The sequence below is a fragment of the Microcaecilia unicolor genome, chromosome 10 (genome assembly GCF_901765095.1).
Source record: "Microcaecilia unicolor chromosome 10, aMicUni1.1, whole genome shotgun sequence".
NCBI lineage: Eukaryota > Metazoa > Chordata > Amphibia > Gymnophiona > Siphonopidae > Microcaecilia > Microcaecilia unicolor.
The window spans coordinates 49698594-49722787 of NC_044040.1; the positions used below are offsets into that span (position 1 = coordinate 49698594).

Consider the following 24194-nt stretch of genomic DNA (forward strand, 5'->3'; position numbering starts at 1 on the left):
ATTTACATTCACAAAATATGTAATATATAACATTCTGTCTAATCTCTGTTGATCAAATAATAAACTGTTGACTTATTCCAGAGAACAACCATGACCAAGCTAAGCACTGTAAGGATCAAAAGACTTTCTGTTCAACAGCACTGAGGGGTAGATGCATCAAGCAAACGTAAAAAAATCAAAATCGTTAAAGGCCCTAACGATTTTTAAAAAACGAAGAATGCACCAAAAAAAAAAAGTCACACATGCTCAGATCGGTATAGAAACGTACAATGTATCAAAGAATCACAATACACATCGTTAATCGGCCCCCAAATCATGCGCAGAGCAGCCAAGCGTTATGTTAGCTGCTCTGCGCATGCCACAAACAGTCAAAACACAGTCAAATCAAAAGCACATGGCTCCCAAATCAAAACAAAAATAAAAAAAAAGGGTCGGGAGGGGGCAAGGGCGCTCATCAGGAGCGTCCTGTACGGACGGCCTTGCCCCCCCCCCCCCCGCTGCTCCCCACTTTCCGCCGCTCCCCCCACCCCGAAAAAGCAAAATTCAAGCAGCCCCTGCCCCCTCCCTTCCTCACTACTCTCTCACCTCAGCTCCGCCTCCTGACATCCTCCGTCCTGTGCCCCGCCCCCTTTTGGGGTCGTCGCCGCCATTCCCCTCCTCCATCGGGCCCCCCTCCCTCTTACCGGGCCCGTGCAGCGCCTCTCTCCTCTGTCCGAAGGCGCTGCACGGGCAAGAAGACAGCTGATGCCTGCCTTCGCCCAGCTTCGATGGCGCGTCTTTCTCCTGCTTTCTCCTGCTGGGCCCGCCCCTGTCTGACGTCGGTAACCTACGTAGGTTACTGACGTCAGACAGGGGCGGGCCCAGCAGGAGAAAGACGCGCCATCGAAGCTGGGCGAAGGCAGGCATCAGCTGTCTTCTTGCCCGTGCAGCGCCTTCGGACAGAGGAGAGAGGCGCTGCACGGGCCCGGTAAGAGGGAGGGGGGCCCGAGGGAGGAGGGGAATGGCGGCGACGACCCCAAAAGGGGGCGGGGCACAGGACGGAGGATGTCGGGAGGCGGAGCTGAGGTGAGAGAGTAGTGAGGAAGGGAGGGGGGCAGGGGCTGCTTGAATTTTGCTTTTTCGGGGTGGGGGAGCGGCGGAAAGTGGGGAGCAGCGGGGGGGGGGGGGGGCAAGGCCGTCCGTACAGGACGCCTCGGACGAGCGCCCTTGCCCCCTCCCGACCCTTTTTTTATTTTTTTATTTGATGAGTTTTCTGAGGTCCTTTGCACCAATCACAGCGCTTTTAGCTCTGCTAATGCGCTGGGATTGGCTCAAAGTTTGTTTGTTTTTTAACTTTACACTTTTTCCTGGCACAGAGCTGTCCTAACGAGAGGTCCAGACCTCTCGTTAGATTTCCTGCCTTTTTCCTGCGTAAAGGCAATCGGAAAAGGTTAGTGCATGTCGTTTCAATGGGGTTTTCAGACTAATTGCTCATCTCCATTCCGTTTTCGTTAGCTGCTGGCTTCCTCGGTAAAAGCCCTTTGATGCATGCAACGGATCAAATTTTCCTCGTTGGAGAGTCATTAAAGGCTCATTTAGCTTTAGTGCATCTGCCCCTGAAACACATAAAAAAGGGTAAGCAGTAAAATAGTTAACTTACACCCGTGATGACTGGTTTTGGGCAGTCAGTGACAGGTTCACTTGCACACAGGTCTTTATAGATGCATCTGGTATCGAGGCTGTTGCTGGTATCGAGGCTGTTGCACCAAACACACTGGTACTTGGGATCTGCAGCAAGGCACAAGCTGCAGTCGCTCCGGCCATATAAACAGTTGTATAAAACCACTATAAAGAAAATAAAAATGCTCTGAAAAAAAATGCTCACTAGTTCAGTGTTTCTAAAGCCAGTCATGGAATACCTCCTAGTCACTGGTGCAAGAGATTTGCCTGCAGTGAAGACAGTGTGTCTAATCTCTCATATGCATATTCACATGTGTGCTTTTGTATAATATGGATGAGATAGTTGGGCAGATTTCCCCTTCTGAAAGGGAAAGATATGGTCTACATTAACACCTAATCAAACTCACTACAATCATAGCAGCACAAAGAAATGTTATTAGATAATCACAGTGAAGTCTTCTTATGAGGCTACCCTACCATCACCATTAGCACCAGCTGGAAATATACACCCAGGCAGTATCACATGAGCATTTGTAAAAAGACAAGGCCACAGCATAAGTCAAGATTTTCTTCAAAATCTCTTCTCGTTTCCACTTTTCCAGTGGATATGGGAATGCTATAGAATACTAGAAGACCTGAGTGATCAAATTTCTTTGGACAGGTAGTTGAGTACAAGGATGTTATTTTTATAACTGTATTCACTGGTAGGTTTCTATTGGTGAAATGCTATACAATGGCTCAGGACCTTCTACATAACCTCTCCCCCAGAGAAATCAGTTACACTCATTATTGTCAAATAAGAAAATGTAATCTGGCCATGTGCGTAACTGCCTATTCCTTGAAGCAGCAGAGGCAGGGTGTGCTGTAGGGAACACACGCTGTCCTTATGGAGATCACAAACAGCCTGTTGCCACAAATTGTCATTTCTCGCCAAATCCCCAACTGGTCTACAGAGGGAACTCTACAGGGTCGTCCATTAAAACCATGGTGAAAGGAAATGGTTTCTTCCCTCTCCTCAGAATTAAGCAAGAGCAGCACATGCTCAGATTTTTGAGATGCAGTGGCATAGCCACAGGTGGGCCGGGGCCCACCCACTTAGGGCTCAGGCCCACCCAACAGTAACAGACATTTAGCAGTAGCTGGTGGGGATCCCAAGCTCTGCCAGCTGAAGACTTCCCCCTGATGGTAACAAAAACGTTACTCTCCACAATACTGGCACCTGTGTATGCTCAGTTTTCAGCATATGCATGCTGCAGACTGCCAAGGTGGAAAGAAGCGTTTGGTGGTGGTGAGGGGGGGGGGGGGGGGGGGGGGGGGGGGGGAGAGAGAACACTTGGTGCCCACCCAATTCTTGCTTAGGCCCACCCAAAATCTGTTGTCTGGCTACGCCCCTGCTCAGATGTATCATAATGCATCTTGGAAGGCAGCTTCCACACAGACACATTCTGAAGAGAGTTTTTTTTTTTTTTTAAACGTAATGTTTTCAGTACTTACCTTTCAGCTTACTGTCGATCTTTCTACCTTCCACTTTAACATAGAAATTAAGTGGCAGAGTTTCATTTGTATTGCGATTAAACTGGGGAGGATGGGAAAAAAAGAATCATGGAATCAAGTTACCACCAGGCATTACAACAATTTTGCAGTTTTCTTCTCTTGCATGGAAGCGTTACAATACATTGGCAAGAACATTTTTGATAGTCACAATGATGAAGAAAAAAAAAAAGTAGTAATATTAAAGTTTAGATTGATGAGGTAAATTTATAAAAGATTTTTTGCTTCTAAAAGACCTATCATCAAATTCCTTCACAACAATGTACTAAGCTGTGGGCTACAGGCTACGTTCTGGTGAAGGTTTGTTAAGAATGTAAATAAACTCCAGGGAACTTTTGCCAGAATGTTTCTTTTGAGCTGGCCCCATAGCAATCAACTATATGTCATTGAAGTACAGTTGTTTTTTTTTTGTCAAAACTGGCATATGAGGGATGACTGTGTGTAGGACCTTTAATATGGTCAACAAATTCAGTAAGTCAAGTACCCGAGACAGCCAGAGAAACTTGTGCTGCTCTGAGCGTTGGGACTCTGGGGAAACCGGCAGCGTTCCTAATTTGCATGCGTAATGCTGACAGGTTTCCCCAGAGTCCCGACACTAATTGCAGCACAACTTTCTCAGTCTAGCACGGTATACTACCGTGTTTCCCCGAAAATAGGACATCCTCCGAAAGTAAGACCTAGTAGAGGTCTTGCTGCAATTTGAAAATATAAGGCCTCCCCCGAAAATAAGACCTAGCAGGGGAGGCCTTATTTTTCGGGGAAACATCGGGGTCACCCCCCACCCGAGATTGCCGGCTCCCCCCCCTCAATCGGCGGCTCCCCCCGCCCTCAGTCGCTCCCGGAACTAACCTCTTAACCGCTTCCTTTCACCTTCGCACTCGCCGCAAGCAGCAGGGCTGGCCACTCCTGCCTTCCGTGTCCCGCCCTCGCCTGACGTTACGTTACGTCAGGCGAGGGCGGGACACGGAAGGAAGGAGTGGCCTGCCCTGCTGCTTGCGGCGAGTGCGAAGATGAATGGTGAAAGGAAGCGTTTAAGAGGTTAGTTCCGGGAGCGACTGAGGGCAGGGGGAGCCGCCGATCGAGGGGGGGAGCCGGCGATCTCGGGTGGGGGGGTGACCCCGATGTTTCCCCGAAAAATAAGGCCTCCCCTGAAAATAAGACCTAGCAGGTCTTGGGGAGCAAAATTTAATATAAGACTGTGTCTTATTTTCGGGGAAACACGGTAAGCACACTTTGATCCACTAAATATAGGACCATATTTTCGGCAGCGTTCCTAATTTGCATGCGGAATGCTGACAGGTTTCCTCAGAGTCCTGACGCTCAGTGCAGCACAGTATACTAAACGCACTTTGATCCACTAAATATAGGATCATCTTTCATCAACATTTACTACAAGTTTGTTGACCCCTGAAGCAGGCGCACAAGCTGAAACACGGCCGTGTTGGGTCCTTGACGTGTTCAATTTGTTGACTATATTAAAGCCAATATGCACTGAGGTTTGGAAATAGTTTTCTATGCCTCACTCTTTTGTTGTCTACACATCTGTGAGGTTCACACTTCCTCCTTCTTTTGTTTTCTTGGATGACTGTGTGTGCCAGTTTTCACTAAATTTTGAATTAATCAGCTGCTTGCATGATAATGCACTGTAGCGCTCATTAAGTCACAACTGTAGTAAAACTGTATGGAGCAGACTAGGTGCAAAGTCTTCCTACCTGGCAAACAGCAACCTTGCAAATTTTCTTAGAAGTGTGGCTTTGCGAGGAAAATACACATGCTCCATACACTTAGCAATTTTGCATGTTTTTCCAAGCAAAGTCCTGCTTGCAAAAAAAGTTTGCAACTTAATACATCAGCCTCCAAGTCTGAATCTGAGATGTTGGGCCGTCAATCTTATTTTGAGTTGGAAACAGTAGGACTAGGTTCAATTAACAGACACAGTTTAAACCATACTATAAGCCAACATCTTTAAAAAAAATGGTTTTATCTTTCCATCTTCATAGCACCTTAACTTGATAGAATATTCTACAGCATGCCAAAGAAACTAAGAAAAATTGATAAATTCAGAAAGACTTTTTTGCATTAAATTCAATACCACATATTTCACATTCCAACGTGTGTGACATTGTATGATACAGCTCAGCAGTACAGAGAGAGATTTGAAGCACACAACAAACAATACAAGGCAAAAAAGCACCAGGAGCCTTCAAATTCGGAACAGGTCCTTTAATCAGTCGTGTAAATCGATGCTGTACATCATTGACCCCGACAGGGCCATGTTTCAGCTCTCAATGCCTGCAACAGGGGTCATTCAACCTAAGGGATTCAAAATGAACCAGCCCAACATCGGGCACCTAGCAATGATAAATGACCTCTAAAGGAGTCAATCTTCTAGCAGTTTGCACTCTGTAGATCGACTTCTTTACTGCTAGCAGCCCGATAGCAGGCTGGTTCATTTTGAAACCCTTATGTTGAACGACCCCTGATGCAGGCATTCAGTGCTGAAACATGGCCCGTGTTGAGTCAATGATGTACAGTATCGATATACATGCTGATTAAAGGACCTGTTCCAGACCTGAAGGCTCCTGGTGCTACATTGCATGATACGTCATCATCTGATACAAGTAAACTAATTTGGTTGTACCACAGAAAGGTAGTATATCAAATGCATTACCTTTACCTCCTTACCCATATGCCTTATAGGGGTGTGCAAGCAAAATAATAATAATGATAATTTTCTGTTTTGCTGATGGTGTAACTTTAGCTTTTGTTTTTCTATTTTAGCATGTGCTTAAAAAACTCAAAACTTGAAACAAAATTAAAATGTGTGTGTTTTTTGTTGTTGTTTCTGTCTTAAACTAGCCGTTGAGCCCGTTAAAACGGGCTGGTGGGTCGCCGCTGCCCCCTCCCCCCCCCCGAGTTCGCCGCTGCCGGTACCCCCCCCCCCCGAGTCGCCGCCGCCACCCCTCCACCCAGCCCGTCTCATCACTATTCAACTTACATCTCCGCAGCAGGCAGATCAGCTGAGCTGCCGTTGGCCTTCGATCTCTGCCTGTGTCCCGCCCTCGTGTGATGTAACGTCGGCGAGGGCGGGACACAGGCAGGGAAGGAAGGCGAATGGCAGCTCAGCTGATCTGCCTGCTGTGGAGATGTAAGTTGAATAGCGATGAGACGGGTCGGGTGGAGGGGTGGTGGTAGCGGTGTCTCCGGGTGGGAGGGCACCAGTGGCGATGACCTCGACGGGAGGTGGAGCGGTGGCGACCTCGGCGGTTCCCACCCCTTCACACAGTTTTCCTCTCTGTCCCGCCCCCCCCCCCGTCATCACGTATTGACGCGGGGGTGGGACAGAGAGGGAAGTCTCTACTGCGCGTTTGCGAGTGAGTACGGTCACTCACCGCTTATATGTTTGATTAGAAATACCACAAATGATATTTTCCCATGTTTTAAATTGATGCATACCCCTTAGTTTAAGCTTGCCAACACAGGGGCCTATTTATTAATCTACCTATCTAGAAACGGCACTGAAAAAAAAATCTGCGCTGATATTCTGGAAATGATCCACGCCATTTTTATAGAATAGCACTAAATGAATAAGTGGCACCTAACTTAAGGTGCTGGAAATTACACCTGTTGAAAACACACAAACAATGGGCATGTAACAATGTGCATAAATTCTGGGATCACCCCCCTGGCCACAGTACCTTGAATTTACACACTATAGGATATACGTGTGGCGCGCTATAAAATATGATTGATGCGTAAAGGCCAATTAATGCTATAATTGGTTGTTAGCAGCCAATTATTGGTGCTGAATGGCTCAATAATCAGTTAAGTTGTGCGCATAAATCAGCAATGAGCGCCGATTTGCACATGAAACTTTAGCTGCCATATATAGAATCCCCCGGTCTGAGGGCAATTCTATAAGAGCACATGGTAAGAACCTATTCTATAAAAGGAAGGAATGTAGGTATCTACTTTCCTCTGTAACAGGGCTACTCAAATCCAGTCCTTGAGGTCCACAGTCAGGCCAGGTGGTCAGGATATCCACAATGAATATGCACGAGAGAGATCTGCATGCACTGCCTCCTTGATATACAAATCCCTCCTGTGCATATTCATTGTGGATATCCTGACCACCGGGCCTGCCTGTGGACCTCAAGGACCGGAACTGAGTAGCCCTGCTCTATAGAATATGAGCTCAAGTGGGTACTCACAAGTCTAACATTTAGATATGTGCATTTACACCAGCCTTGGAGCTGATTTAAATGTTAGCACATAAATGCTGCAGATACCTGTGTACCTTACAGTATTCTATAAGTTATCCAATCAAGTTTGAGCCTTGCCCTTGTTCTCTATTAAGAAAAACTCCACTGGTATTCACAGATTAGCAATTAGGTGGAATTTTGGCAGTTATGCACAAATGCTATTATTCTAAACATGGACATAAATAAGGGGTGTATAAATGTTTACACCTATGTTATAGAATTGCCCCCTTGGTGTTTAATGTGGGTTTTAATGCATTTCAACAGCACAGTGCTGCTTTTACAGCTAAGTGTTTAATGCAGTAGATAGTGTGTGCTAATGCCTGCCCTGGGGATTGGTAGCATGGACTGTTCCCAGTGGTGTGCTGGTAAATTTTTAACAACAGGCTCTCTCCCCGGTCCACCTCGGTGCCCCCACGTCCACCTCGGTGCCCCCCCAAAATTGCAGAGCTGGCTACAGCCGGGGGGGGGGGGGGGGGCAATGCATTACTCTCTCCAGGAAAAAAAAATTAAATGATCTCAGGTTCCAATCTAATTCATGTTTAATATGGGATAAAATGCCATAAACAAGTAAATAAATATAAACTTTTAACGTTCAGCACCTGATTCTCAAAGTGGACATATTCCAAACACTATAATGAAAATAAAATTATTTTTTTCTACCTTTGTCTGGTGACTGTTTCTCTGATCATGCTGGCCCAGTATCTGATTCTGCTGCTCTCTATCTGTTCCCTTGACTCAGTTTCCAGGGCTTCCTTTCCATTTATTTCTTTTATTTTTTTTCTGTCCTCCTTTCTTCTTCATTTCTGGTCCTCCGCAGACTTGACTGTACAGTGGATCCAGCTTCTGCCTATTTTCTCCATCCATGTGCAGTTTCTCTCCTCACTTCCTTTTCCCTCATCTAATCTCCTTCCTCTACCTTCCCTCCATGTCCAGCATTTCTTCTCTCTCCCTTCCCTCCATCCATGTCCTGAAACTCTCCTCTCTCCCCTGCCTCTTTCTATCCATCCGTACCCAGCAATTCTCTTCTCACCCCTGCCCCTCTCTATCCATCCGTACCCAGCAATTCTCTTCTCACCCCTGCCCCTCTCTATCCATCCATACCCAGCAATTCTCTTCTCTCCCCTGCCCCCCTCTACCCAGCCATACCCAGCGATTCTCCTCCCTCCCCTCCTGCTCCCATCCATGCCCAACAATTCTCTCCCCTGCCCTCCCGCTCCCATCCATGCCCAGCAATTCTCTCCCCTGCCCTCCTGCTCCCATCCATGCCCAGCAATTCTCTCCCCTGCCCTCCCGCTCCCATCCATGCCCAGCAATTCTCTCCCCTGCCCTCCTGCTCCCATCCATGCCCAGCAATTCTCTCCCCTGCCCCCCTCTGCCCATCCATGCCCAGCAATTCTCCTCCCTCCCCTGCCCTCCCACTCCCATCTATGTCCAGCGATTCTCTGTCGCCCCCCACCCTCCCCTCCCGCTGCCATCCATCTTTTTGTATTACCTCCGTCGAACCGCTGCGTTATTTAAAGCCCTGCTACCCGTCTCCAGCCTTCCCCTGCTCCCTGCTTGCTTCATGATGTTCGTTTCCGCCTTCGCGGAAAAAGGAAATGACGCCAGAAAGTGGGACTAAGGGCACAAACATCATCATGAAGCAAGCAGGGAGTAGGGGAAGGCTGGAGACGGGCAGCAGAACTTTAAATAAGGCAGCGCTTCGACGGAGGTAATACAAACTGATGGATGGGAGCGGGAGGGGAGGGTCGGGGCGAAGGACATCGTTGGAAATGTTTGGGAGCGGGAGGGGAGGTAAGCATGGCCTGTGATGGCGCCCTCCTGCCATGCTTACCTCGTGTAATGGAGCCGGCTAGCCCCAAAGAACAACCGGCTCGCAAGAGCTGTCAAAATTTAACAAGCGGCTCTTGTGAGCCGGAGCGAGCTGGCTCCAGCACACCACTGACTGTTCCTACTATTTGAGTTTCTGCCAGGCACTTGTGACCTGGATTGGACACTGTTGGAAGCAGGATACTGAGCTAGATGGACCATTAGTCTGACCCAGTATGGCTAGTCTTATGTTCTTCTTATATTCTGCTTATACCATCTAGTTTTAAGCGGATTCCAAAATTTAAAAGAACCAGGCATCCCCTGGGATGACTAATATACCATCATATTCCACTTACTGTATTTTACTTCCATTTATATCCAAGATAGCACCTGTACAAGGGCAGAGCTGTGGCATTTCACTGAAAACCCCATTCCTCACATTGCCTATAGAAATCATTCACTTCACAGTTTCTATCTGTAGCAAATGATGGGTTCAGTCCGTTGGATATGATCATTCTGGGGCCCAGTACCAGGCCACCTCCCATAGGATGAGAAATACTACAAAGAGCCCTACATACCTTCTCAGTTATGAAGCTGAAGTTTTCGCCTTTATCTTGAACGTTAGTTTTAAATGCAAATTCATCAATCCCAACATCGAAGGTCTTTCCCTATAGACAAACAGTATTACTGTTATTACATGTGGCACTGGTTGCATTTGCAGAGCTATCATATTTCTGTTATAGGATTGTTTTACAGTGCTGTGTCATTTCTGATACTGTATTATGTTAGTCCTATTACTAAGTTTCAATTTGCCATTTCCAAGTTTACCTCATTGATTGAATTTATGCTTCTATTTGGTCATTTTACTATTGTTGTGCTGTTAACAAAATTGTAAGTTTTATGTCAAAACTAGTAAAAAAGCCCCGTTTCTGATGCAAATGAAACGGGGGTGGCTAGCAAGGTTTTCTTCTGTGTGCATGTGGGAGTGTGTGTGTCCCTGCCCTCTCTCCCCTCCCCCCTCTGAGTCCTTCACTGTTACAGAGAGAGCGATTTGATTTCCTGCTTTGCTGTTTTCCTTCACTGTTTGTGTTAGAGAGAGAGCGAGGGCGGGGCAGACACTCATGGGGAAACCGGATCTCTCTCCCCCTTCACACTTCCGGCTGGAGGCTTCATAGAACGTTGGTGTTGCCTTTTATATATAGAGATGTACCCGCTTTACAGAAGCTTGGGTGAATCTCTTCATAAAGGAGAATATATCCAAATAAATAAATACGCAAAGTTGAGTACACAGGCCAAAAGGTCCAATGAATTCCTAGGAATTCTCTTGTTAAGACACCAACTAAAAGGCATTAGGAAAGGCAAGCCTTTAAAGGGAAAGGCATAGAATTAAAGGCAAATTGCATAGAATAAGTCTCTTCTCGTCCCAAAAACAGATTTGACAAGAAATATGCATTCCTAAGTGGGAGCTTTTATAGATCCTAAAAGACACATCAGTCAGAAAAGAACTCAGCAAAGCATACAGATAACGCTGCAAATCTTTATGCCAGTATTCCCCAAGTTCGGTCCTGGAGAACTCCTTGCCAGTCAGGTTTTCAGACTATCCACAATGAATGTGCATGAATATCCTGAAAACCTGAGTGGCAAGGGGTACTCCAGAGCCACATTTGCCTATGCGACTCTCTCCACACCCTAGAGAAAAAAACCGGGTACCACCAATTAGGTGCTAGAAGAGCCTATTCTGAAAAGGAAAGCAGATGCCTACAGAATACTACCATAACTGGGAATTAATGCACTTCACATTTAGGTGATCGTATCTACACCAGCCACAGAGCTGGAATAAGAGAGTGTGCTTAGGAGCAGCAGGGACGTGGAAAACTTACAATATTCTGTAAGTTGTCCCCCAGATTCTATAAATGGAGTGAAAATTAGAACAAAAAACTGTGTACTATATTGAGATGTGCTTGCAACTAAATTGGTTAACGAGCCAATAACTGGGCGCTAATTATTGGTGTTAATTGACAAGAATTTGTCATTAAATGTGTGCGCAGTATTAGTGAATACTGGGGATCTGTGCCTAAATTACATACCAGAATTTACGAAAGGTTTCAGTTGGTGTAAATCCTTGTGCCCAAAGTTTAGCACGGAAATCGGCTCTAAGTGCTACAGCACACAACTCAGAGCGCTGTTTATGGATTAGTGCTCACTGCAGAATTCTTTCAGTGCTGTTTGCATTTATTGAATCTAGTCCTATGTGCAAAAGTGGGAGCACTGCCTATGTCCTGCCCATGCTTCAACCTAGGTGTGTCCCCTCCTTGCAAATAAATACACCTAGGTGTACACATATGCATATAAATGTTAGCATTCTAAAAATGTATGTTTGTAACACATGCATACATGTGAGTACCTAGGTAACAGAACTGCCCCACTACTGCTTTAAATACTTCCCCTTACTACTCAACCAATCCACCCATCACATAGTAACATTGTAGATGACAGCAGAAAAAGACCTGCACGGTCCATCCAGTCTGCCCAACAAGACAAACTCGTATGTGCTACTTTTTGTGTATATCTTACCTTGATTTGTAACTGTCATTTTCAGGGCACAGACCGTACAAAGTCTGCCAAGCACTATCCCCGCCTCCCACCACCAGCTCTGGCACAGACCGTATAAGTCTGCCCAGCACTATCCCCGCCTCCCAACCACCAGCCCCACCTCCCACCACCGGCTCCGCCACCCAATCTCGGCTAAGCTCCATAAATATGAAACAAACAACGCCCCCTAAGAACCTAATTTAAAACAGGCAAATTCACTACATATTTCGTAACTAATTTTCAGAAGCCAACATCCCCTTCCTCAGGTCAAAGCCGAATGAGCTAAGGATGCAGTACTAGAAAATTCTATTTGTTTATTAATTAGGATTTATTTACTGCCTTTTTAAAAGAATTCACTCAAGGCGGTGTACAGTAAGAGTAAATCAAACATAGGCAATAGACAATTACAGCAGTACAAATATTCAATACCAGAGTGTTAAGAAGCATTCCAAAGATAGTCTATAGTGGAAACCTGGAGGAATGTTGGTGGGCAACAGGCAGTAGAATTTTTATGGCTCATACTGAGGTGCTGATGATCAGAAGTTCCGCGCTGTTCCAAAAAGCACTCTAAAAATAGCGCCAGAACAGCACGGGGCTATAAGGCCCCTATGATCAAAGCTAATAGCATGCAAATTTGTGTGTGTTATTAACTCTGATCACAGGGGTACTTCTGCAGGAGAATTATGTTTAGGGATGCGCCCAAGGCACAATCCTCCTGCAGAAATCGTTTGACAGGTTTGGGATTTTTTCCCAGACCTGTCAAATCTAAGGCCCCCCCCCCCCCCCCCCCCCAAACACAAGATCTGGAGGTCCACTCGCCCACCCCTATAACACAAAAACCCTGGTAGTTCAGTGGGACTGCTAGCTTCCCCCTTCCCATCCCCCTACATTGAACAAGAACGCCCTGGTGGTCTAGTGGGACCACTATCTATCTAGCCTGCACCCCATCCCTCCCTCTCCTCCCCCCCACCACCGGCAGCCAACCTCTCTGTAGTAGTAATTGGAGAAGGGAGGGACTAGTACTCCCTCCCTCCTCTTCGGGCACCTTCTAAAAATGGTAGCGTCCCACCCTTCCCGGTGCTTCCTTGGATGTGGCAGGAGGGGCTTACCCCTTATATGGAAGTTAAGCCCCACCCAATGCATCCCAGGATGCACCAACAGGGCGGAGCGCTGCCATTTTGGGAAGGTGCCCGAAGAAGGAGGGAGGGAGTGCTAGTCCCTCCCTCTTCTAACTGCTACTTCGGAGAGGTAGGCTGCAAGGAGGGCGAGGGAGTGCAGGTTAGCTAGATAGATAGCGGTCCCACTAGACCACCAGGGTATTTTTGTGGGATGGGGAGATGGAGTGGGAAGCTAGCAGTTCCACTGGACCACCAGCATTTTTTGTGTTTTGGGGGTGAGGGGCCTGGAGGTCCAGTGGACCTCCAGGCCTTGTGTCTTGGGGGAGGGGGGAGGAAGCAGGCTTAGGTTTGATAGGTCTGGGACAAAATTCCAGACCCGTCAAACCTCTTCAGTGGGTCTTCTCCATTCCTCCCTTGCTGACAAACTCTAACATCAGCTCCGAGCTGGCGCAGGGTTTGCAGCTGGAGCAGCACCCTTGTTTGGGGCACTGCCCATTGATCATGAGGAATTAGGGAGACCCTTGTTTGCATGCAATTAGCGTTCAGAGCCAGTGAGTGCGTTATTACACATGCTCACTGGTTCTGACCATCGGGCAGGAGCAAATATGGGCGCTAGTATGGCGCTATTGGACTCTAGTGCCTGGGTTGGCTTCTGATCATTGGCCTGTGAGTTAGGAAGCTAGCTCTTTGTCCTTTCATAATGAGTTTTTTTCATGGTGCTTCATGCAAACAATTATGCGACAACTGAGTTTGTATGTAACAAAGTTGGGGGCAAAATCAGGGCTTAACACATCCTAACACGAGACTCTCCCATATGGTAACCAAATTTTTACTGCTTCCCTCTTCCCTTTTTTTCTTTGCAGGTCCTGTGCTAATTTTTTCCATGTGTGTGTGGGACTTGCAAAAAAAAAAAAAAAAAAATTAATATCTGAACATTTAGAACCTCCACCTCTTATATAACCAGGTAAGCATGCGTTAACATTTAATACAGGTCAGTAAACGGACCCCTTATACATTACTTCTTAAAGCAGCCAGTCAAACTAAAGATTCTGAATCTAGAATGCAGTGTATTAAAGTGTAGGAAGATACAAAGGAATTCAGCCAAAGGAAAAAAAAACACAAAATTTCTAAAATGTGGAGGCATGGCCTAGTGGTTAGAGCATCGGTCTTGACATCCATAGGTGGCCGGTTCCTGCTGCTGCTCCTTGTGATCTCGGGCAAATCACTTAACCCTCCATTGCCTCAGGTACAAAATTAGATTGTGAGCCCTCCAGCGATAGGGAAATACATCACCCAGTGTACCTGAATGTAACTCACCTTGAGCTACTACTGAAAAAGATGTGAGCAAAATCCAAATAAATAAAAATTTAGTATGAGCAATGCTGACATGATTAAAAAAAAAAAAGGCATCTCAGAAGTAGCTACAAGAAGAGAGTATAAGCAGAGCCAGGGTTGGGACTAAACTACATTGAATATTTAAAAGGCTACAAAATATCAGGGCTACATTCCTTAAGAAAAGTCAAGGGGGATTTTATTGTTGGACACATATAATCCTGACTGGAACAGGCAGAAAAGAAGCTATGAAGCTATTTGTGATGGTGTTTGATAGAAGAAATACAAAGGGGCTGTAAAGGGCAACAAAATTCCAGAAGTGCAAGCAATTTAAATGGAGGTTGCTTAGGTAGGGATTAGTCAAACAGCATTAGAAACTAGCCAACCAGGTGTCAAGAAACCCCCACACCTGGTTTCAGATGGTAGAAGGGAAAGGAATGAGCTGCGGAACTCTTAAAACAATGGAAACAAAACCAGGCGGTAGTGTTGCCATTTATGAGGGCAATTTCCAGAAGGATTCTCATCTGAAAACTGAACCTCTACCCTCCCCCTCCCCCCACTCCAGTGTGGAAGAAAAGGAGGTGCTTTATACACACCACTTCCACTAGAACAGCATAGCTGGAAAAATAAAATCTTGGGCTTTGGAAAGCTTGGCACCCAAAGTATATAAAATAAATGGAATAAAGTCCCAAAAATGTGAAACTGCATCATCCCCAAATGAATAAAAAATGACCTAATATTTTGCCCTGTGCACATCCTATAAAGTAGCCTTTTCTGGTTCGGGGGGGGGGGGGGGGGGGGGATTGTGCTATGAGAAGTGTAGCTACAGGTTAAATCAGAGAAGAATTCCTCAGAAATAACAATGATGAAGCCTCTCAACTAGCCTAGAAAGGCTTCTCATTTTGTCACCTCATCACATCACAGCTTTAGCTACTGGTCTCACTGCAGCTTTTCAGTAACATAAGTACATAAGTAGTGCCATACTGGGAAAGACCAAAGGTCCATCTAGCCCAGCATCCTGTCACCGACAGTGGCCAATCCAGGTCAAGGGCACCTGGCACGCTCCCCAAACGTAAAAACATTCCAGACAAGTTATACCTAAAAATGCGGAATTTTTCCAAGTCCATTTAATAGTGGTCTATGGACTTGTCCTTTAGGAATCTATCTAACCCCTTTTTAAACTCCGTCAAGCTAACCGCCCGTACCACGTTCTCCGGCAACGAATTCCAGAGTCTAATTACACGTTGGGTGAAGAAAAATTTTCTCCGATTCGTTTTAAATTTACCACACTGTAGCTTCAACTCATGCCCTCTAGTCCTAGTATTTTTGGATAGCGTGAACAGTCGCTTCACATCCACCCGATCCATTCCACTCATTATTTTATACACTTCTATCATATCTCCCCTCAGCCGTCTCTTCTCCAAGCTGAAAAGCCCTAGCCTTCTCAGCCTCTCTTCGTAGGAAAGTCGTCCCATCCCCACTATCATTTTCGTCGCCCTTCGCTGTACCTTTTCCAATTCTACTATATCTTTTTTGAGATACGGAGACCAGTACTGAACACAATACTCCAGGTGCGGTCGCACCATGGAGCGATACAACGGCATTATAACATCCGCACACCTGGACTCCATACCCTTCCTAATAACACCCAACATTCTATTCGCTTTCCTAGCCGCAGCAGCACACTGAGCAGAAGGTTTCAGCGTATCATCGACGACGACACCCAGATCCCTTTCTTGATCCGTAACTCCTAACGCGGAACCTTGCAAGACGTAGCTATAATTCGGGTTCCTCTTACCCACATGCATCACTTTGCACTTGTCAACATTGAACTTCATCTGCCACTTGCACGCCCATTCTCCCAGTCTCGCAAGGTCCTCCTGTAATCGTTCACATTCCTCCTGCGACTTGACGACCCTGAATAATTTTGTGTCATCAGCGAATTTAATTACCTCACTATAGTTATTCCCATCTCTAGGTCATTTATAAATACATTAAAAAGCAACAGACCCAGCACAGACCCCTGCGGGACCCCACTAACTACCCTCCTCCACTGAGAATACTGGCCACGCAATCCTACTCTCTGCTTCCTATCTTTCAACCAGTTCTTAATCCATAATAATACCCTACCTCCGATTCCATGACTCTGCAATTTCTTCAGGAGTCTTTTGTGCGGCACTTTGTCAAACGCCTTCTGAAAATCCAGATATACAATAACATCTTTCTGGAAGTGGATGGACAGCTCTTTATGGCTGTTTTCACCCTTACAACCCCCCCCCCCCCCCATTACTTCTCTGTGCTTCATTTTACCCTTTGAAGATTTACATCACACCTAAACAAGAGGTTCCAAGTCTCTCAAATCACTGTCCTGGAGACCTACTGCCTTACTGTGCTGATACATTTTGGAATGATGTAACTGATTTAATTCACTCACCTGATAATGCTGGAGATTTTTTCCTCTGAAGTGTATGATGGTTTTATGCCCCATAGGTACTATGGATGGGTTGGGGTCAAAGAACTGTGGGCAGTCTTCCTCCTAAGAATACAATGGGTAGAAAAACATGATAAGCGAGACTTCATCTGGACAGCTGGCTGGGTTCAGTTCTAGAGGCCATGGGCTTGAAAGCTGGGAAGAAAACAGACTTTACGAAAATGCTTCAGAGACTGCAACAAAACCCATGAGATACATTTAGAGACCTAACTATACATATTTTAGATGAGAGAGAGCATAACCAACATTCAAATACCCAGATTTTGAAAGATCTATTCACTTTCTTATTAGGGGCAAGAGGATTTGTTTTGTGGGAAAAAACATCATTGACTTTAGCCCCAACTGGGGTGGTAGGGGGAGGATAGTGGCCAATGGCCAGAGGATGCAGTAGATGGTGGTGGGTAATAGGGGAGGAGAGTGAGAGGGCAGTGGGGAATACAAGAGGGAAACTAAGAAGGTAGGGAGTGGACGTGAAAGAGGACTGCATATTGGCGAGGTGGGGAATGTAGGATTTAGATCAGTGATTCTCAAATGCAGTCATAAGTGGATCCTGGAGAAAAGGTTTTAACTAAAGCCCAAATCACTTCTACAGGACCAACTTTTGTGTGTGTGAGCTTCTAGGGATGGGGAAAAAAATTATTCAAACCAATGAAGCAGCCTGAGAGTAACAAAGCAAACAACCAATCACCAGGGTTACCAATTAGAAGACAGCTTACAGTACATCTGGATTCTTCCTAGCTAAGAAGGAAGGCAGCAGGAACATTTGCCAGTGACATGCTTACAGCCTGCAGAGAGCCTGTGGCTCAGGTCCTCAATTCTCACAGAAATCAAAAGGACCCAGAGCATGTCTGGAACAAGGGATTATTCCACCGTGATTATTCCCCACAGGTATAAAAGGGTGGAAGTTTAGGGTAGATTATCAGCACAGGACTACACTAGCAGGACAAAAATACCCAGAGGCAGCATGTGGAGGTGTAGCAGCAGACACACTCTGGTCAGATTCTGCTGCTGTAAATGGCTAAGTATGATTTACTGTTTCTCAAATATCTGGATAGGGAATGTTCTGGCCTCCAAGACCACAGTTTAAGCTTATATGTGGGAGCGTTTGAGAGACGTGATAGTTTCAAGCTTTGGGGTGTGGTGGAGTGGGGTTGAGCTAAAATAGGAAATAAACAGGAGGAAATAGATATGAGCAGCAGGACAAATGCTTAAGTTTGAGAGGTAGTACCTCAGAAAATGTATTTTTATATTATCGCAAAATACTAACAATGAATCTATTAATATATGTAGATCTTTTCTGAATTTTGGAAGATGCATTTCTCCCACTCTATTAATTTGTTTTGGTAGGTAGTAATCTGTAGTCATGTGACTTTTCAGGTACTAATGGAATCATGTCAAACATGTCTGGGAAGCTCTGTGTTATGTAGATAGAGTGCATGCACCACGGGAGAGATTGATTATATACACATACACCTGCTGCCCTTCCTCTCCCCCAAAAACATTATTAGGTGGAGGGAAGAGAACATGGTGCAAAAGTGCATGGCAAATGCATTTCACCCCCGATGGGTACTTTCCAAATCCTGAATTCATCCTAAAGAAATAAGCAATACACAAGATTCAAACTTTTTTCCAGTGGACAGGAAATTCTGGAACAAATCAGTACAAGCCACAAACGAGAGAAACTCTGGTGTGGCAAAGTATTTCTTCACAGAAAATGTAGGGGGAAGCATGGAGCCGCACCTCAGGCAACATGGAGGCAAACCTGCCATAGAATTCAAGGGAGCATGGGAGGATCACAGGGAGGGGAAATCTGAGATATACTGGATCCTGTGATACTACTAAAGGAAGCACACTGGGCAGTCCTCATCTGTCACCATGTTTTATATAAGACTCCACATAATTCAAACTGAGACCATGAGTGGGCAATTCTGTATCTAGATGCCTCAAGTTAGGCATACTGAGTGCCAATTCCATACATGGCGTATGTGGGCCTAAGAATACTAATGTAAACCTGAATTGGTGAACCTACATTTAGGCATAACCATTTACACCAGATCAATAGCAGGCATAAATGGGTGCACTTAAGTGCCTTATGCAACACCATAACATAGTATAAGTTACACATGTTGAGGACATGCTTGTGCCCCTCCTATAATCTACCCATATGTATGGCGCTGTAGTAGCATGAGTCAGGGCTGGCCTAGAGTCTTGAAAAATTCAGCCTCAGAGAGGTTTAAAAACGAAATAAACCACTTTAAGAACAGAAAAATGGGTGACTTGTTTCTCTCACAGGTCAGGAGAAAAAAAAAACACCCACCTAAAATAGTTCTTTTGTTCAAGAAGTACTATCCCATAGCTAGCTCCTGTATGGCTATGTGCTTTAATATATCTTGCACAAGATAGAACTGTCTTTCACAGTTCTGTTTTTCAAAAATGCAGTACAATTGGCCAGGCTTGGTCATCAATTCAAAAGTTATAATTTCAGCAGGGTTCCAAGATAAACTTGGCCTAGCTGAGTATAGGGTTACCATATTTTGTCCCCCAAAAAGGACACATGCCCCACCCCACCACACAACCCACCCACCCCCTTTCACACCCCGCTCCACCCCGTCACATTTCCCCTCCCCCCTGTCCCATACCCTGTCACCCCCCCCTCCCCTTACCTTACTACTGCCCTGGTAGTCTAGTGACCTCTTTAGAGGCAGGAAAGAGCCCCCTCTTTCCTGTCCGGAGCGCTGCCCTGCATGCAACCTTCCTGTTGCTGATCCTTGGCGCCTATTCAAAATGGCCGCCATGAGTTGAAGTCTCGCGAGGTCACTTCAACTCTCGGTGGCCATTTTGAATCGGCGCCGAGGATCAGCAACAGAAAGGATGAATGCAGGGCTCCGCTCAGGCCAGGAAAGAGGGGGCTCTTTCCTGCCCCGAAGGCGGAAGAAGTCACTAGACCACCAGGGCACTAGTAAGTAAGGGGAGGGGAGGCTAGCAATCTGCCCGTTTGTCCACAAATCCGGACAAACGGGCAGATTGGCAAAACCCGCCTGGTTGCCTGGACATGCCCTCAAAAAGAGGACGTGTCCGGGTAAATCCGGACATGGTAACCCTAGCTGAGTACAGCTTCTGAAGCTTAAACTTCTGTGGTAGAGGCATGGGGTGGAAGGCTTCTCTTCGCTCCTCTAGGCCTCCCTATCTGATCTGTGCTCTGTTTTTTTATCATGCCTTGGACCACGCCCTCCCTGCTCTGCTCCTGTGGAATCATCTCTTCCTTGATCTGTGGTCCGCCTTTTAAGGTGGCTCTGTGACTGAGGGAGTGCTGTTAAGGGGGAACAGTAATATCCTATAGACTCCCTCACAGGCCCATTGCATTTTTGCATTAAGGCACTTGCGTGCTACCTTACAGAATAGTGCACACTGCGGTTACAAATCTGTGCTAAATGTCTTGGCACTTACATACATAATGCACGCAACTGCTGGCATCTAGTCATAGAATTTCCCCGACGGTGACTATGAGAGACCCAACAAGGCTAACAGACACTGGACAAGTTGGAGATACACAAATCCTTAGACTTGTACCTAGAACATAATCTTGAACAGCGAACGTTCATGCTTTAAAAAGGACTGAAATTAATTTTGCTGGTTCTTCCTGTATTCATGCACGTAGATTAAGAAATAAAAGTATAAATCATATCTTTAAAAAAAATCCATCTCCTGCATGGTGCCCAGTGCTGCTTCTGACTAAGAGGATTGAGGCTCTCAGCCCTCTACAGCCAACAGTACAGAATTTTTAAGCTAAAACCCAAAGTCTCCAAAGCACATCCTGGGCTACCATCATGCTCTTAAGCACAAGCACCGGTTTTTCCTCTCAGCCTTACCCCATTTGATTTAATCACATATCCCGCAGTGGAAGATTCTTCACATTTATGGCGGCTCCAATCCCACTGGCAACTATACTTGCTGCTCACACAAGAAATGCATCTGAAAGCGTGATTAAAAGAAAAAAAATCAACATTAGCAGCCCAGGAACAGGCATTTAGCAAGACCACAATTAACAGCAAGGAAGTATATCAGAACAAAACCAGCGACACAAACTAGGGGTGAAAAGAAAATCATCATGTCAGAAATCCGTTACATACAGAAATCAGCAAAGACAGTGTGACTGGATTCATTTTTTAAGGTGTGCGAGTTCGGGGGGGGGGGGGGGGGGGGGGGGGAGGGGGTCAGTTCACCAAAATTGAGGCATTATGGAAAATAAACAAGTTACAGCTACAAGTTACTTGGAAAGTTTTACAAATAAAACCAATCAAGTTCTGTGTTAAATACACACATGTTCTCAGGCTCTGAATATTTGTGCAAATTCAAGATAATAAGTACCTTTTTCTATCGAATGTATTATTTAATTTAGAGCACTTCTTAAATATCAGCTCCAACCGCCGGGGTGTTTTCCCTGCTTACCAGGGGGGCAGGGGCAAGGCTAAACAAGTTATATTGGCAGTAAGAGGTCTACAAAACCCCGAGTGGTATAGAATGAGTAGAAGTGAACTGATTTTTTACTCTTTCAAAAAGTATGAAGACTAGGTGACACTCAATGAAGTTACATGGAAATATTTTTAAAACAAACAGGTCATTTTTTTTTCACTCAACAAATAGTTAAGCTCTGGAATTCATTCCCAGAGGATGTGGTAACAGGGGTTAGTATGTCCGGGTTTAAAAAAAATTGTACAATTTCCTGGAGAAAAAGTTCATAGTCTGCTATAGAGAGAGACATGGAGAAATCACTGCTTGCCCTGGGATTTGTAGAATGAAATGTTGTTACTATCTGGGTTTCTGCCAGGTATTTGTGACTTGGATTGGCCACAATTGGAAGCAGGATACTGGACTAGATGGACCATTGGTCTGACTCAGTATGGCTAGTCTTATGTTCTCACAATAGTTGGAAGTTAAACAAAAACAAAAAAATGGGAAATACAAGGATACCTTTTCATTGGACTAAGAATGCATTTTCACTAGCTTTCAGAAGTCAAAGCCTCCTTCTTCAGGTCAGGACAGTAGGAACAAAAAAACGGCAATATCAGAATGTGTAAGTGAAACATAAAAACAAACGCAGTCCAGTGATGGTCTCAAGGGGAAAGTAGCCATTTTTGGTTTTATTTCTTATATTTATTTATTAACCTTTAATGTGGATTAAAATGGCTGCCACACATTTTGTGGGAACATCCTAAACTACACAATAGAAAAACCCACATTGCCCCCTTTATTGTCCTCAACATCTTGCTTGGGAAATACCTTTACATTACTAAGTAGCAAAAAACATTATGGGCCCCTTTTACAAAGCGGCGGTAAGCCCAATGCGGGCTTACCACTCACTAAAAGGGAAGTACCCGGCGGTAAGTGGGCGGTGCTGTGCGCTGCCCGGTTAGTGCGGGAGCCCTTACCGCCACCTCAATGGGTGGCGGTAAGTGCTCCCCCTCAAAATGGCCATGCGGCAAGTGCTTCATTTACCAAATGGCCATTTCCTGAAGAAAAAAAAAAAGCCTGCCTTCTGCCCACTGCAGTAAACGGGGGCCTCGACGAACATCAAAAACATGCTCTGATGCCAGCACAAACCCTGTTTTGCCACAGCTTCATAAAAAGGGGCCCTATGTGAGCTTTCCTTAACTTGTGTGCTTGTGTGTGCACAAACACACACATATACGTATGCATTTCCTATATATATATATATATATATATATATATATATATATATATAGGAAATAAATCCTACAGGGTCATTTGTAACACACACACACACATTGGCTTGCTCTCATTGCTTTGTAAAGTCTCAGCTATTGAGCAGTGGTGACGGGTCAAAGGAATGGTCAAGCAATGTGCCCAGCAAATTCTATATGAAGACAAATTTCTGGTCCTTGGCAGGACTCTCAGTGCTATGACTGGGCTAGATTGAAATGGAGGAGGAGGGAGTATTAAAAAAAAAAAAAAAAAATTGGGAAAATCCCTAAAGAGCTGAGCAAAGGTTACATAGCTGGAAATTACCTGTCCCACATCTCCCCCCTGGAAAAAAAAAATTCCGTAGCTCATATTTATAAAGCACTCAATTCAAATATACTTAAAAATCAATCACGTACAACTGCAGGAATGTTTACTCATTAGCAATGCCTTCCAAATGCAAAGAAAGAATGTCAGCAGTAAATATTAACCACACCAGGTTATTCTCAAGAGCAGGAAAGCACCAGCAAAGTTATTATGTAACCAAGACACAAAATAGTTTTGAATTCTTACGGGAGATTGTCCATTAAGTTCATCGCCTCTTCACAGTCATAGAAAGGGTAAGGGTAGGACGCAAAGAACACTTTGCCTCTGAAGGTTAGTCGAATTTCAACAGAAACATGATCTAACAAAATAGAATGAAACAAGAGTGAATAACTAAACCTCCAGCCTTTTAAACAGTCTATAAGCAATGAATCAATTAAAGAGGAAAATCCTGTGAACTAAAATTGATCAGCCCTGATAAGCGATAGGGCATACATAAGGTGCATGCCACAGACTCTAACACTCAAGGGGCGACACCAAAGACTTTAATCAGTTGCAGCTTCTAAGTCCTCCTTAGCCTGGCTGAAAATGATTAGAAGCTTAAATAAAATGCTCTCTATTCTGAGTATTTAAGGATTGGAGAAAAATGGCACATTGGGACAGTAAAGAAAATAATTTTTTTCCCCTCATGTTACTTAGATTTTCTCTTCATAAGAGCTTGTAGAGCCCTATCAACTTCAATATACCACACATTAATCCATTCACCTATGCAGTTTACAGTTTAAAATAGGGGTTCTTAACCCAGTCCTTGGGACACAACTAACCAGTCAGGTTTTCAGAATAGCTACACTGAATATGGAGGAGATAAATTTGCATGCACTGCCCCCTCCATTCTATGCAAATCTAGCACACACAGGGCCGGTCTTAGGGCGAGGAGACTGCATAGGGCCTTGCGCTCAAGGGGGCCCTGCGCGGCGCACCCAAACTCGCCCCGACCGCCCGAGCTCCAGTACCCCCCTCCCTCTGAATTTTAAAAGTTTACCTCGTCAACGTCGGGTTACAGAAGCCAGCAGCAGCAGTGAAAAGCCGGCCGCTGTAACCCGACGTCGACGAGGTAAACTTCTAAAATTCGGGGGGGGGGGGGGGAGGCCTTGAAGCTCGGAGGGAGGGGTGGCCGCCCTGGAGCTCAGAGAGAGAGGGGTGGCCGGCCCTGGAGCTAGGGTGGGGGCGGAGCTAGGATAGGGCCGCATCAAATTGGTCTGCATAGGGCCCTGCATTTGCTAAGACCAGCCCTGAGCACACACATAAACCTAAACTTCCAGAAATCACTAAAAACCAACCTGTTCAAAAAGGCAT

General features: G+C 45.4%; 1 protein-coding gene across 1 annotated transcript in view; it reads right to left on the reverse strand.

The window, feature by feature from the left end:
• Positions 1-24194, reverse strand: part of PLXNB2 (plexin B2) — a 519469-nt gene that overhangs the window by 104126 nt on the left and 391149 nt on the right. The window contains exons 10-15 of the mRNA XM_030217169.1: positions 23088-23199; positions 20684-20786; positions 16758-16859; positions 9860-9949; positions 3154-3235; positions 1640-1824 (exon numbers count right to left, since the gene is read on the reverse strand). Coding sequence (XP_030073029.1) covers positions 1640-1824; positions 3154-3235; positions 9860-9949; positions 16758-16859; positions 20684-20786; positions 23088-23199 — 674 coding nt within the window. The remainder of the gene's footprint in view (positions 1-1639; positions 1825-3153; positions 3236-9859; positions 9950-16757; positions 16860-20683; positions 20787-23087; positions 23200-24194) is intronic.